The following is a 15,977-nucleotide window of genomic DNA, read 5'->3' on the forward strand; positions in this document are numbered from 1 at the left end:
TTCTCACGTTACAGGGTAACGTCGGCTGCATGTAAAGTAAATATCTCCTAAACGGTACAGATTTAGGAGATATTTAGAGTACCTATAGGAAAGCCTTATTATAGGCTTACCTATAGGTACAAGTCAGAGAGGCAACTCCTCAGCACCAGCACATTTCTTCACTGGCATACAACGAAATGACCTTTTACCACACTCGTAGAGGAACTCCAGCAGCTCTGTGCATGGACAGTCACACACACCAATGTTCGCCCTGATACAAACCGCCCCCTTTCCCACCTCTCCGCCCTCACACTTGGATTAAGGCGAAACTCCTCCCCTTCCAGACGTCACGTCCGCCCTGTACACACCTCCGGTGCCGGTAGACGTAGGCCCCGGTGACTTAGCAGACTGTTTTGTATTACTGTGGTCGTGTTCAGAGTCCTGCAGCGGCATGTTTCTCACACGCTCCGAGTATGACAGGTGAGAGAGCTCCGGACACACAGGCTTAATATTTACTTGGCTTCTGGATGCGTGCTTTGTGCGGTGTCAGTGTATGCACCGTTGTCACAAGCAGGGCATTTAGTGACATGGGCCGGAGCACAAGTGTGCTCTGGTAAAAGCGGAGGAAGTCCAAGGCTGCCAGGGGGGATAACATTAGGGCCAAGATGGGGTTGACTGGGAACCAGTCTTATGGTGGCCATACACTCATTGCTATATAATCAGTTACTTTTATTCAATTGATTTGTAGTTGATAGCCCAATAGATCGATATGCCACATGGTAAGCGTGTTGCGATCGATCGATGGAGGATACATTTGTAAGTTATTGCACATCTGCTTTCGCCATGTCATCTCATAATCTGATTGATGGAAATATAAATGGAATTCTCAAACAAAGCATCTAATTTCTGCCGATCAGTGCGACGCGATGTATAGTTTTCTGCCCTGGTCAGTCAGTTCAGTTTGATTGAACTTGGTCTAATGCTGGCCATACACGCACAGAATTTCGGCCGTTTGCAGACTGAACGATTATTCGTCAGTCGAAAGCGAATTGGCCACTAACTTACAGAATAAACTCTTTTACATCTTTTCATGATCATTCCATAACATGCACAATACGAGTCAGAATATTATTTTCCTTTCAATTTTACCATACACATAACCACTTTTGTAGGAACTATAAGACCCCGTTCACACTGGGGCGACGCTACTTGCCGGGGCGACCTCGCAGGTCGCGGTGCGAGCTGAGCACCTCGGAGCGGCCGGCACGGACTTCATAACATTGAAGTCTATGCAGGTCGCTCCGGGTCACCCCAAAGAAGCTCTGGACCCTTTTTCTAAGTCGGAGCGACTTGTGTCGCTCCTATTAGAACGGGTCCACAGCTTCTGTATGTCAGGCGACCAGGTCGCCCCAGTGTGAACGGGGTCTTAAAGTTTTCGCTATGGATCCATCAACATTAGCCGGGCACACGATTGAACTCGTCGGTAAACTTGTGTTCACTAATGGCCCAATTTTCGAACGATCTTTCCTAAAAGGACCATTTTCAGCCTAAATTCTGTGCGTGTATGGCCAGCATTAGGCTATGTTCGCAGGCGCGTTCTGCCATGTTGCGAATGGCAGCAGCAGGAATCTGCTGATTTCTGCGGCTATTTTTGATAGGTGTGATGGCTAGCTTTGGCGAATGAGCCCCACATTTCTGTGACAGGTTGTTGGCGGCCGCAGCTTTCGATTTGTGCAGATATTATCTGCACTGATCGATGCTGGATGTACATAAAATGGGGGGGGGGGGGGACATACCTTTCTGTTAAAAAAAAGAAAAAAAAGTGGGGGAAACCTAATGCTTCCAGTAGTGATCACTGGTAATCGCTGGCTGTGCGAACAGACAGGATGGCTGCAGCTAGCCACTCATACCTGTGAAAACAGCCACAGGAATCAGCAAATTCCGGCAGCTGCCATTTACACCTTGGCAGAACGCAGACACAAATGTAGCAAGTCGATTGGAAAGGAAGTTATGCCTGTTTTATTTTTTTGAATTGAACACCAATCAGATGATAACGTGTATGGTCACCATTTATAGTGATCCAGGGTAAAGAGGTTGGCATTGGGTAAGGAGTACAGAGTGTGGGAAGTGAGGAAAGCTAAATGAGGACCTACCTAAACTATCCAATCAGTCTGTATTCGATCAGGCAGGCTGCCACTTGTTGATAGATTTAAATGCCGATTCACAATATTGCGATGCGGGAACACTGCAAATCTACTGCGTGTTTCTGCATCGCATCCGCAGCACAGGCAGTTCACACTGCCATAAGCGATACGCTGGGGGTGTCAATTCAGAGTTGACACCCCCCAGATCAGATCGCATATCGCAGTGCGATCTGACAGTTTGAACACCATGCGATCTGATTCTGCTGCGGACCAAAAAAAGGGTCCTGTGCGAGTTCACTGTGATTGCGGTGCGAATTCAGCCATACAAACTGTGTGGCTGAATTCGCACAGACATCACATGTGATTTTAGGAGCAGTGCGCTCCGAATCGCATGCGGTGTCTGCCATTGCAGTAGTGTGAACCGGCACTAAAGGAGATTGTACAGTTGGATTGTAAAGTAGTGAACTCTTTTATAGGCTCATGCTACATAATTAGGTCTGTTTGTAGAAATACAGTAGACCACAGCACAATCCTTTTTCCTGCAGTGTCATTGTCCATGGCTTTACTCTGAGGCCACTCTTGATATGTGTTACCAATTTGGCTGACAATGGTCCTAGCTGTCACCTGTTTCCACTTTTGTTTTCCTCAGGGGGGTGAACACATTCTCTCCTGAAGGCAGGCTCTTCCAAGTAGAATATGCCATTGAAGCAATCAAGGTAATTTGGGCCTTCATTTTAACTTTGCTTCTCGCTGAACTGAAAGTGAAACTGTTTTGCAAGTAAAAGTAACATGTCTAGTACTGTAGAGAAGGGGATTTTTGTCTGTGCTGTATTAGGCTTGATAACCTGCTGCTGTTTCATAGTGCATGCTACTTTTATTTGAGATTTTCATCTACAGCAGGGATATTGAATTAAAATTCATGAAGGTTCGGTCATTAACCACTTCCCGCCCAACGACGTCATATGACGCTGTGGACTTTAACTGGAGCTATCTGAATGATGCCTGCAGTTACAGACATCATTCGGATATCATTTTTTTTCAGCCGGCGATTCCCTGCACGGTAAAAAATCATAGGGGCTGTTCAGCCACTTAATTGTTTTAACAGGCCGCGGGATTAGACATTCCCTCCCCCTCCCGGTGCTTTTATCAGCTCGCCTGTGCAATCAGCGAGCCAGAGAATTAATTGGCCAGCGGCGGCCATTTACCATGGTTCTCAGTCATCTCTATGACCTTCGGTGGCCGGGCGCAACGTTATGATGTCACGTCCGGCCTCAGCAGTTGTAAACACTGGCATTGCATTTTTTTTTTTTTTTACTTTAGGCTTTCCAGCCTAGAGGAAAGATCTGGGGAATTATAGACCCCAGATCTCTCAAAAATAGGGCATGACAGGACCTCTTTATAATTACAAGGGATGTTTACATTCCTTGTAATAGGAATAAAAGTGATTAAAGGTATCGCGGCGAATGTTAGAGTGAGAGCAATAATTCTAGCCCAAAACCTCCTCTGTAACGCTAAACAGGTAACCTGCAAAAATGTTTAAAACTGTGCCCACGGAGATTTTTAAGTACCGAAGTTTGGTGCCATTCAACGAGTGTGCGCAATTTTAAAGCATGACATGTTGGGTATCTATTTACTCAATGTAATATAAACTTTCACATTATACAAAAATGTAGTGTTTTTTTTTTTTTTTTTCTTTTTTTTTTTTTTTTTTTTATTAATTTACGAAACATTTTTTCCTCCCAAAAAAACATGTTTGAAAAATTGCTGCACAAATACCATGTGACATAAAAAGTTGCGATGACCACCATTTTATTCTCTAGGGTCTCTGCTAAAAAAACATATATAATGTTTGATGGTTCTGAGTAATTATCTAACAAAACATGATATTTACATGTAGTAGAGAAGTGTCAGAATTAGCCTGGGTGGCAAGTGGTTAAAGAAGTGCTCCAGTCATTTCTGTATTTATTAAAAGTGTAGCTGCTGACTTTTATAGCCGGTTCACACTGGGGCGACCTGGTCGCCGTAGGTCGCCTGCCATTGAGAAGCTGTGGTCCCGTTCTAATAGGAGCGACACAAGTCGCTCCGACTTAGAAAAAGGGTCCGGAGCTTCTTTGGGGCGACCCGGAGCGACCTGCATTGACTTCAATGTTATGTTACTTGTGAGGTCGCCCCGGCAAGTCGGATCGCTCTAATGTGAACCGGCTCTCAATAAACACACACTCGCGTCTCCCAAGATCCAGTGATGTGCTCGCCCGAGCCATCGCTTCTCTCCCTGGCAGTGACATTTCAGCTACGTGCACCCGACTGTGATAGCGGCTTCACAGCCAGGTGCGCACTGTGCATTCCCAAGTAGCATGTGGTGTATCCCAGAAGACTGCAGGGAGGGGGAGAGGAGAACTTCAGCTTAGATTGTCTAGGGGATCTGAGCGTGAGCGGGTACCTGTCAAAGCTACCCCCCAAAAAAAAATGCATGCCAAATGTGGCAGGATAGGTTTGCTAAATTCCTACTACAGTATATATAAAAGATTAACTTGTATTGAGTTTATAAATAACAGATATTTTTACATTTTAAATTGCAACTTTTTGCGAAATGGTGAAAATTGAACGTAAACAAAACTTTAACCAAATTCCCCCCCCCCCCCCCCCCCCCAAAACTATACATTTTCTGAAAGCATTGGACCAGTAGGATAAAAGGAAAATGCTACTGATTTTTACGGCCCGCGATATTTGCGCAAATGTTTACCAAACAGTATTTTTGCGGAAAATGCACAAAATCATTATTAGCAGATGCAAACGCAGCAAATTTTACAAAATTCCTGCCAAATTCCCTCAATATAAAAGCTAAACCTGTATTGAGTTATTAAATAACAAATATTTTGTACATTTTACTTCACATTTTAAATTGCACCTTTTTTGTGAAATAGTGAAAACTGAAGGTGCACAAAACAGTGAATAAAAAAAATGTACTGTACTCTTAAAATCCGGAGGTTTATATTTCTTTCACTTCTAGCTTTCAGAATTTGAGAAGACCCACCCCCCCCCAAACTATACATTTTCTGAAGACACATGACCTGTAGAATAAAAAAGTGATACTGATTATTAGTGGCCACAAACGCAACATAACTTCCAAAATTCCTACTAAATTGCTACTAAAGCATCATTCACATGTGGAATACTGGAGTGTATGCCCTTAGAGGGCCATACTTAGCTGCATGGGGATGCACAGGTGTTCCGTACATGCCCATTTATGTCAATTGGGATGCAACGACTGTACAGGCATAGCCGCTGCTCCCAATCTGACATCCGTGTAAGTGTGGGTGCACGACAGCAAACACAGTGTGAGCTTAGGGACATGCAACTGGACCAACATGGATGTCAAATTGGGAGCAACGGCTCTGTTCACGCAGTTGCTACATCTCAAATTACCTCAATGGGACTACCTGCACAGGGATGCACAGAACACCTGTACATCCCTGTACAGGTAATTGGCCTTGCAGGGGTGTATGCTGTGTATGCCTTGTGTGAAGAAGGCCTTAAACCCCTTTCACACGAGCAGACCAGTCGGGTCCACCTGTCCGTTTTTCAGGTGGACCCGATTGGACCACCCATTGTTCTTTCTGGAGAGGCTGATATAAATGGACATGTGTCCATTTACGTCCGCCTGCATCCGATCCGGTCCGCCAAAAACAGACCGATGGGGATCTGTTCCCCCCATCTAACTAACAGATCGGATCAGATGAGAATCGGATGAAAACGGACAGGCAGTCCATTTTCATCAGACCGCCCCATAGAGAACAGGTAGCTTTGTCCATGTCTGCTCCGCATTAGCGGGTATCACACGGACTTGTCATCTGCCTGCTCAGCAGGGATCAGTGGACAGATCCCCAGCTGAGCAGGTGCATCTGCTTGACGTGAAATTACTTGAAATGTAAAAGGGGCTTTTCTATGTTGTGTGTGGGGTTTTTTTTTTCTTCTCAATTCTATATTTTTATATTTTGTACTTTTTTTTTTTTTTTTTTTTTTTTTTTTTTTTTTTCTTCAGGGGTGGGGTGGGGGGAGATTTGATGTGTGAGATATCGGGTCTAAGCAGGCCCCAATATCTATTTTATGAGACGGAGAAGGGGACTGAAGAAAGTCCCTTTCTATGCAGCCTAAACTGCCCATTGCATGAATGAATACGGAGTCGCTCCTTATTCATTCATAAACTGACACATAGAGGTTTATTTACTAAATGAAAATTCACTGTGGGCTACAAGTGCACTGCAAATGCACTATTAGTGCACTTGGAAGTGCAGTCGCTGTAGATCTAAGAGGGTCATGCAGGTAAAAATGAAAAAAAAAAGCAGCAAATTTTTTGCTTGCACAGGATCGGATGATAGCAGAGCTTCCCCTCATTTCAGATGATCCCCTCAGATCTACAGAGACTGCACTTCCAAGTGCACTTGTAGTGCACAGTAGATTTGCCTGTAGTAAATAAACCCCATACACTCCGTTTACTATGCTCAGTTATCAGTGGACACAGGAGTGATCGGTAGTGATCGCTGCCTGTCCAATTTAGTATGGCGAGGGGGCTGGTAATTGCATGTTTTCTAAGCCCCAACCGCCCCTGCACCCACACCGCTCCCCCTGGTATCAAGCCTGTCAACTGAGCGTCAGGCAGCAGGAGGGGTAGGGGGAATGCTGCCCAGCAGCAGAGGATCGGCGATGCAGAGGCCATGGGGGGGGTGATCAGAGCAAATGGGGGGTATGTTTTGATCCCCTCTAAGCCCCTGCAGCACCTGAACCTGGTGGGAGTGGCAGAGGAGGGAATCTGGCTTCTGAGGGTAGCTGCAGGGAATTGGGTTTGCTAGGGGGGGCTTGGGGCAGATCAGTGTGGGGGGGGAGGAATTCTGTGTTGGGTGAGGGGTCGAGATGAAGGGGATAGGAAAGCAGAGTGGGGGGAGGTTTTTTAGATGAAAGGGAGCAGCGGGAGGTGAAGATGCCAGGCTGGGGACAGGGAAGTGGCTGGCAGCATTGGGGGGGGGGGGAGGGGGGGTCACATTTGAGTACAAAAACTCTGGTCAACGGATTGTAATCTGCTGATCAGCGTAGAGTTATAGGATTGCTCAACAGAGTATGCTGAAAAATTCTGCTACAAGTTTATGTACCATGAGCTTATAGCAGAAGGATAAATGAGGTGCGTACTGCATACGGACCTGGCCAGCTAAAGGTAGTGCTGTAGATCCGTATGCCGTACAGACCTGGCAGTGAAAGGAATAATGCATTCCAGCTGCCTCAATACAAAAAGGGGGCATTTACCAGCAGTGAGACAGATTGTGCAACAGAATAAACGGTTCCAGCTTCAGTCATTAAAACCCTGACCCCGTCCTCTTCTTAATTTACTCTAAACATCTATCCTATCTTTACTATTAAAGCAGAGCTAAACCCAAAAGGGGACGTTCCACTTTAAGGCCCCCCCCCCCCTCCTCTTTATGTACTTATAACCCTACCTTACTTTATCCGAATTGGAAAAAAAAAGTCCTACCTATAGTTCTCTACTAGTTTCTCACAGGGAGCAAAGGTCCCATTCTGCAGCTGTTGGCAAGGAACAAGGTTTTCTACTCTGCGAGTGCTTTAAAGAGAAAATTAATTGTAAGACCTAGAACACCTTTTGTTTTCATGAACCTAGAATGTATTGGATGATTTAGTCTCCATTCACACTGGTACGACTTGCAGGCGACATGGTCAGCCTGACAAGTTACGCACCGTCGCGTCCCATAGTGTAGTACAGGACCCGTTCTAATAGGAGCGACACAAGTCGCTCCGACTTAAAAAAAGGGTCCTGTACTACTTCGGGGCGACTTGCATAGACATTCATTTTATGAAGTCCGTGCAAGTCGCGCCGACGTAACGCTGCACACGACTTCACAGGCCGCCCCCTAAGTCGGATCGCCAAAGCCATTTGATATCCTTGAGAGATTTTGACTGAGCCTTTCATATATAACCAGTTTCTGGGGGCCTGAACATCTTACCTAAGAGTAGACCTTACTAGCAGAAATGCCTATTTTTTTGTTCCCTTCCTCGGTTCAGTTTTACTTTGTTACTGGCCCCTGACATTCTCAGACATGTCCAATATGATTGTTTACTAAAATATGGCAGCTTAGATGGTATCAAGGGGCCCCCGATTTGTGTCATGAAGACATGCTTCGTAATGTCAACACTACCACCAACCTGAACTGTTTAAACAAAACGGGAAAGATTTAGGCCAGGCAAGCCAACTATTTTTATTTTTATCAGTTTTAATGATCCCATGCTCATTTTATCCCTATTTTCTTGTTTTTAGCTGAAAGTAGCTGAACTCAGCATTGTCTTCTACTGCTTTATCCACTTAAGGACCAGGCCTATTTCAGACACTTTTTGTTTACAAGTTAAAATCAGTATTTTCTCTTACGTCCTCCGACAGTCGCCGCCTCTTCATATTCGTCACATATGGGGTATTAGACTTTGCTCCGAAGGAGTAGCTAGGCAACTGAATATGTTAACATTAAAGCTTTTAACATATCCCACCCTCAAGGGGTGGTCCCCTCAGTCAATACCCTCCTACTTCCTGCAACCATATCTCAGTTTCAATGTCTAGCTTGTCAGGAGTGGCTGGCTCTCTCTGTGCTGGGGCTTTGTGCCCCAGACTCTTTCTTCTTTTTTGATTTTTTGTTTGAGTTTTCTCTCTACCTTTACTTAGCTGTTCTTTTTGTCAGCATTAGTTAGTTCTTCTGATGAAGAGGATCATGCGGGCTGGGTCTCGGGCTGATCCCCCTGGTCGCAGGTCGTGGGTCAGTGGCTTCCCAGCCTGCCATCGAGCGTTCAGCCAGGTAACGCTCCTGGCACAGTGAACGACCCATCCCTGTTCGGTGCAGGGATGATTGGTGAGGTGGCTACCTCACTGGATGCTGTGCGGTTTCTTAACCCCCATTTTGTGCGTCTTGTATGCGACTCTCCCTGCCTCATGCGCAGCGGCTTGTTCGCCTGTGCGGGTTCCCCACGCCATTGTGAGGTAAGTGTATCTATGTGGGGACCTGTCTGTCTGGGGGGGGTGTCGGTCTGGGACTGTGTAACCTGCCTCTGTTCTCACTGTCTGTCTCCCTATCACTCGGCTGCATGCTGTGGGCTGCAGGGGGGGGGGGAGCTGTGTGACACTATGTGTGTCAGCTTTGTCAGTGTGAGAAGCTGTGTGTTCCTACCGCCTTGGTGGATAGCCAGGGGACCGCTGTTTCCCCCCCAGGGGGGGATTTAGCCACTATTGTGGCTGGCCTTGCTGCTCAGGTGCAGATGCTGGTGGCTGCTCAATCTACTAAGAGACCCAGAGTTTCTCTTTCCTCTGATTCTGAGGGTGAAGGTGATGGGGCTGTTATGGCGGGGGTCTCCTTATCGGGGTCCCGCTCCTCCCTGGATCTAGTGGGGTCCGAGGTGGAGGCTGAAGTTGAAGGGGTTGATAATTCTCCCCCTGGCTCGCCTGAAGAGCTTGCAATCATGGATGACTTGATTGCTTCCATAAAACAAACGCTGCGTTTGCAGGATGAAGTGTGTCCCCCCGCTGCCTTGGCGGCTTATGGGACGCAGAGAAAACGCAGGACGCCGCAGGTTTTTCCCTGCAATGATGATTTTCAGCGCGCTGTTAAGGAACAATGGCGCAATCTACGCAAACCTTTTGCTGTGCCAAGTAGGTTCAAGCTGCGTTATCCTTTCTCGCCTTCCACTGATGAACGGTGGTGTGTGCCACCCCCGGTGGATCACGCAATTGCGGTTTTAAACAAATCCACTGCGATTCCCGCAGAGGATTCCCCAGTGTTCCGTGATGCCACGGATAGGAGATTGGAGTCTCTTGCCCGTCATACTTATTCTGTTACGGGTTCTATGCTTAAGGCTCTGTTTGCCTCTCTCATGGCGGCCCAGGCTGTCGCCAGTTGGACGCAGATGTTTAGGCGCGTCCTAGTGGCCGATTCGGCCTCGTCGGCGACCCTGGATATGGTGGATCAAATCCACCAGGGTGTCATGTATCTGTGTGATGCGGACTTGGACTTGGTCCCGTTGGCTGCACGTGTGCACAGCGTGGCGGTGTTGTCTCGCCGCCTGGTTTGGTTAAAATGTTGGTCGGTGGACCAATCTTCACGTAAGACCTTAGCCAATCTGCCTTATGATGGGTCTCGCCTTTTTGGGGAGTCCTTGGATGTGTTGATTAAGGGGATCACCGGAGGTAAGAGCACTCTCTTGCCCCATTTCCCCAAGGCTAAGGGGGCTTCTGGGAAGAAGCATGCTAATTTTCGGCCCCCTCAGGGGTCCTTTCGTGCCTTTCGGTCGCACTACAAGGGCAAACCGTTCAAAGGTCAAGGCTCTCAAAAGAAGCCCTGGTCTGGGAAACAGAAGTCCGGTCAGTCCGGATCCGCAGCCCAAAACAGTGCGGCCTGAAGGGACGCCCTCACCCAGTTTTGGGGTGGGGGGACGCTTGCTCGGTTTTCTTCAACCCTGGGTGGCCCGCGTGCGGGACAGATGGGTTCAGGAGATCGTTCGATCTGGTTACAAGATCGAGTTTCTCTCTCGGCCGGAGAGCAGATTTTTTCCCTCAAATCTTCAGCCGTCTCCGGAGCGTTTACGGGACCTGCACCTGGCGGTGCGGGACCTGAGGGCTCAGGGAGTGGTGGTTCCGGTGCCTCATCGGGACAGATTTCGGGGGTTTTATTCCAATCTGTTCACCGTGCCCAGGAAGGAGGGCAAGGTTCGTCCAATTCTAGACTTGAAGGCTCTGAACCGCTCTGTGCGGGTTCGCAAGTTCCGCATGGAATCCCTGTGGTCGGTGGTGGCTGCCCTGGTTCCGGGGGAATTCATGGCCTCCATCGATTTGAAGGATGCGTATCTTCACATCCCCATTTTCGAGGGTCACCAGCGGTACCTTCGATTCGCCATTGCGGAGGATCACTACCAGTTCGTGGCGTTGCCTTTTGGTCTCGCCTCGGCTCCGCGGGTTTTCACCAAGGTGCTTGCACCGGTTCTGGCATTATTAAGAGCCCAGGGCATTTCTGTTCTGGGGTATCTGGACGACATTCTGGTTCAGTCTGCGACCAGCCAGGGTCTGGAGAAGGACCTGTCTGTCACGATGCAAACTCTGCAGGAGTTTGGTTGGACGATAAATTTTCCAAAGTCGACACTGAGTCCGTCGGTTCGTCTTCCCTACCTGGGAATGATCCTGGACTCGGTGCAGGCGAAGGTCTTCCTGCCGGAAGACAAACTCAGAACTCTTCAGGAGGAAGTCAGGTCCCTCAGGGACGTTCCGCTCTCGTCTCTGCGGACGTGCATGAGATGTCTGGGATTGATGGTCTCGGCCTTCGAGGCGATTCCCTTCGCCCAGTTTCACACGCGGGGTCTCCAAGCGGAGATCCTGTCCATGTGGGACGGGCGACCTCAATCTCTGGATCTTCAAATCTCGTTGAGTCATCGCACCAGAAGAGACCTTCTGTGGTGGCTCCAGTCCCCGATGGTGTCCGGGGGCAAGTCGTTTCTTCCTATCTCGTGGACGGTGATCACCGCGGATGCCAGCCTGTCGGGCTGGGGTGGTGTTCTGGGCGTTCTGTCCGCCCAGGGAACTTGGTCGGAGGGGGAGTCCTCCCTTCCGATCAACATTCTGGAATTGCGTGCGATAAATCTCTGTCTTCATCGCTGGACGGACCGGCTGCAGGGCTGCCCGGTTCGGGTGCAGACGGACAATGCCACGGCGGTGGCCTACATCAACCACCAAGGGGGCACCAGGAGTGCCCGAGCGGCTCGAGAAGTGGCCGACATTCTGACTTGGGCCGAGACTCATGTCCCGGCAATAACGGCGGTGCACATTCCGGGGGTGGAGAACTGGCAGGCGGACTATCTGAGTCGCCAGACCCTGGATCAGGGGGAATGGTCTCTCCACCCGGCTGTCTTCCAGATGTTGTGCGCGAAGTGGGGTCTTCCAGATGTGGACCTGTTCGCGTCTCGTCTCAACAACAAGGTGAGAAGGTTCGTGGCAAGGACGCGCGACCCTCGGGCAGACGCGTTGGACGCGTTAGTGGCCCCGTGGCATCAGTACAAGCTGATGTACGCGTTTCCACCGATTCAGTTGCTGTCCAGGTTCCTTCGCAGGTTACACTCGGAACGCAGCACGGTGATTCTTGTGGCACCGGACTGGCCTCGCCGGTCCTGGTACGCAGACCTCGTGAATCTGGCGGTCGACGCCCCGTGGCGTCTACCTCTTCGAGACGATCTCCTGTCTCAAGGGCCGATATACCATCCTGCTTTACAGTCGCTGGCTTTGACGGCCTGGCTGTTGAGACCGAGGTCCTGAAGGAGAAGGGTCTCTCCCCGGAGGTCGTTCATACCTTGATACAAGCGAGGAAGTCTTCCTCGGGGAAGGTTTACTACCGTACTTGGAAGGCCTATTTTGCCTGGTGTGAGTCCAGGGGGTTTTCACCCCGCACGTACTTGGTTTCCCGAGTGCTGTCCTTCCTTCAAACAGGTGTCGATCAGCGTTTGGCGCTGGCTACGATAAAGGGTCAGGTGTCTGCGCTGGCCGTTCTGTTTCAACGTCCCGTGGCTTCCAACTCCTTGGTTGGCACTTTTGTTCAGGGAGTGCGGCATCTGGTTCCTCCTAGGAGGGATCCTCTGCCCCCTTGGGACTTGAATCTCGTTTTATCTGTGTTACAACGTGCTCCTTTTGAACAGATCAGGGAGATCTCGTTGTCTATGTTGTCCAAAAAGGTCGCCTTTTTGGTTGCGATCACTTCGGCTCGCAGAGTGTCGGAGCTGGCGGCTTTGTCCTGCAAGTCTCCGTATCTGGTTGTTCATTTGGATAAGGTGGTCTTGCGACCTAATCCTTCTTTTCTTCCGAAGCGAGTTTCGGAATTCCATCTTAATGAGGATATTGTCTTGCCTTCGCTGTGCGCGAAGCCTGAACATCCAAAGGAGGTGAGGCTACATTCTTTGGATGTTGTTCGGGCGATAAGGGTTTACCTTAAATCGACTGAGTCTTTTCGAAAGACGGACTCCTTGTTTGTTCTTCCAGAGGGTCCTCGGAAGGGCATGGCGGCGTCGGCCTCTACCATCGCCAAATGGATCAGGCAGACCATTGAACAGGCGTATGCCTTGCAGGGGAAGGTTCCCCCTGTGCCTGTGAAGGCGCACTCTACTAGATCTCTGAGTACGTCTTGGGCCTGTCGTCATGGGGCTTCTGTAGCCCAGGTGTGTAAGGCGGCGACCTGGTCGACCGTGCACACTTTCACAAAATTCTACAAAGTAGATGTTCAGGCATCGGCGGATGCTTCCTTTGGCCGCAAGGTTCTTAGTGCGGCAATTCCCTAGGGTCCCTTGTTGGGGACCTCTGGCTGTTGGGATAAGTTTTTTTATCCCCTGGTTCTTTGTCTTTTCCTGGGTTGTTGCTCCTGTTGAGCAATTATTTTTTCCTGTAGCCCAGCTGGGTTCCTTCCTTTGGTAAGGTTCCTTTCTTTGATGCGGAGACTGCGTTGCCTTTCGGCGCAGATGCGTTTCCCACCCCTCATGTTTGCACTGCTTTGGGACGTCCCCATATGTGACGAATATGAAGAGGCGGCGACTGTCGGAGGACGTAAGAGAAAACGGAATTTTTGTAAAATCTTGCCTGTAAAATTCCTTTCTCTGAGTCCTCCGACAGTCGCCACCCCCGCCCCTCTTTTGGGGTTTGGTTGTATACTCTACTGCTATTCCACTGAAACTGAGATATGGTTGCAGGAAGTAGGAGGGTATTGACTGAGGGGACCACCCCTTGAGGGTGGGATATGTTAAAAGCTTTAATGTTAACATATTCTGTTGCCTAGCTACTCCTTCGGAGCAAAGTCTAATACCCCATATGTGACGAATATGAAGAGGCGGCGACTGTCGGAAGGGCTCAGAGAAAGGAATTTTACAGGTAAGATTTTACAAAAATTCAGTTTTTTGCTAGAAAATTACTTGGAACCCCCAAAAATAGCACACTTGAAATTAACACTGGACCTTTTATCTGCTCCTTGTAAATAGGATAATGAGGGAATAACCCACACCTGGCAATGGCACAGCTGAGCAGCCAATTGTCTCATTACTTTTGGTCCCTTAAAAAGTGGGAGGCACATATACAAACTGTTGTAATTCCTACACCTTTCACCTGATTTGGATGTAAATACCCTCCAATGAAAGCTGAACGTCTGCAGTTAAAGCACATCGAGTTTGTTTCATTTCAAATCCATTGTGGTGGTGTATAGAGCCAAAAAGATTAGAGTTATGTTGATGTCCCAATATTTATGGACCTGGCTTTTATATATATATATATATATATATATATATATATATATGTATGTATGTGTGTATGTATGTATGTATGTATTTTTTTTTTTTTTTTTTTTTTTTTTAGCAGACACCCTACACAGAATAAAATGGAGATTGTTGCAATTCTTTGTCACACTGTATTTGCGCAGTGGTCTTACAAATGTATTTTTTTTTTTTTTTTTTTTTAAATACACATTTTTAAATTAAAAAATAAGAAAGCAGTAAAGTTAGCCCAATTTCTTTCTATAATGTGAAAGATAATGTTATGCCGAGTAGATATGCCAACATGCCATGCTTTAAAATTGCGCAGGCTCGTGGAATGGGGACAAACATTGGTACTTAAAAATTTCCATAGGCGACAGTTTAAAAATGTCTACAGGTTACCAGTTTAGAGTTACAGAGGAGGTCTAGGGCTAGAATTGTTGCTCTTGCTCTTAACGTTTTTTTTTTTTTTCATCAGCATAAAAAAAAAACATGAGCGTTGGGAGAAAGCGAAGTATGACTTTGCTCGGTTCCTCCAAGGCCATAGTCGAGTGGGGGCCATCCTGCCCTCACTCGACTTCCTGCTTAGGACCTGAAAGGACCGGATCGTTTTCCCTGCTACTGACGGCTCCGGTAAGCAGGGAAAACGACCAGGAAGCAGAGGGAGGGGACACCTCTCTCGCCGCCCATAAAAGTGAGCCCATGGTGAATGCGCCGCTGGGACCACTTTTATGTGAAAGAGGCCCGCCTTGTAAGAAAATACCAGGGTTATGGCAGCTATCTGCTGCCACAACACCGGTATTTAATGTCAAATTAGTGTTGTAAAACTGCGGCGGGCGGTCTGAGAGTGGTTAAAGTGCAAACAAAGATTTGTGTTTTGTATCTTTTATAGATTAAAAAAATATATATATTTTTTCTTTCGTTTATTGTCTAACACAGCTCCTGATCTTTTTGACCATTGGATTATACTGCCCCCTACAAGAGTAGGACACTAGGCAGATAGAACTTGGACTACGCCTATGGGCAGTCCCAGGAGGTATACTCCCCCCCCCCCCCCCCCCCTCTCTGCTATAGGTACAGTGTATAGTGTTTTTTCTCTGCCTAGTCAGGAGTAAGGACCTAGTTCCTAACTGGGATCTCTGGTCCTGGGAATTTTTTTTTCTTTTTAAATTTTTTTTTCTCCTGTTTTTTTCCTGTGAGATCTACAATCAACTGCAGGACTGGGCGACGGGCTGGATAATCTAGATCCAGTGGTCACCCCAGTCTGGCCAGGGAGTGCACACAGACGTCAACTCCACATTAGGTCGGGTGCGACCAGAGATGTATAGTAACGAAGTAGAACTACTTAAGTACTGTACTTAAGTACCAAAATGCGGTATCTGTACTTTCCTAGAGTAGAATTTTTTTCTCCTACTTCTACTTTTACTTCACTACATTTTTTCGATGATTTCGATACTTCTACTCAAGTATTTTTTTTTTGTGCTGCATAGTTACTCGTTACTTTTAAAAAAATTACCACTGCCAGAACAGTAGATGGCAGGT

The 15,977-nt window shown here is 47.8% G+C and overlaps 1 protein-coding gene across 1 annotated transcript in view; it reads left to right on the forward strand.

Moving 5' to 3' along the window:
• The first annotated feature begins 301 nt into the window (after positions 1 to 301).
• PSMA5 (proteasome 20S subunit alpha 5) overlaps positions 302 to 15,977 on the forward strand; it is a 31,291-nt gene continuing 15,615 nt past the window's right edge. The window contains exons 1-2 of the mRNA XM_082247104.1: positions 302 to 459; positions 2,773 to 2,839. Of these exons, the coding sequence (XP_082103230.1) occupies positions 431 to 459; positions 2,773 to 2,839 (96 nt within the window). The 5' untranslated portion in view covers positions 302 to 430. The remainder of the gene's footprint in view (positions 460 to 2,772; positions 2,840 to 15,977) is intronic.

Source organism: Pelophylax lessonae (genome assembly GCF_965119305.1).
Source record: "Pelophylax lessonae genome assembly, chromosome: 2".
Classification (NCBI taxonomy): Eukaryota; Metazoa; Chordata; class Amphibia; order Anura; family Ranidae; genus Pelophylax; species Pelophylax lessonae.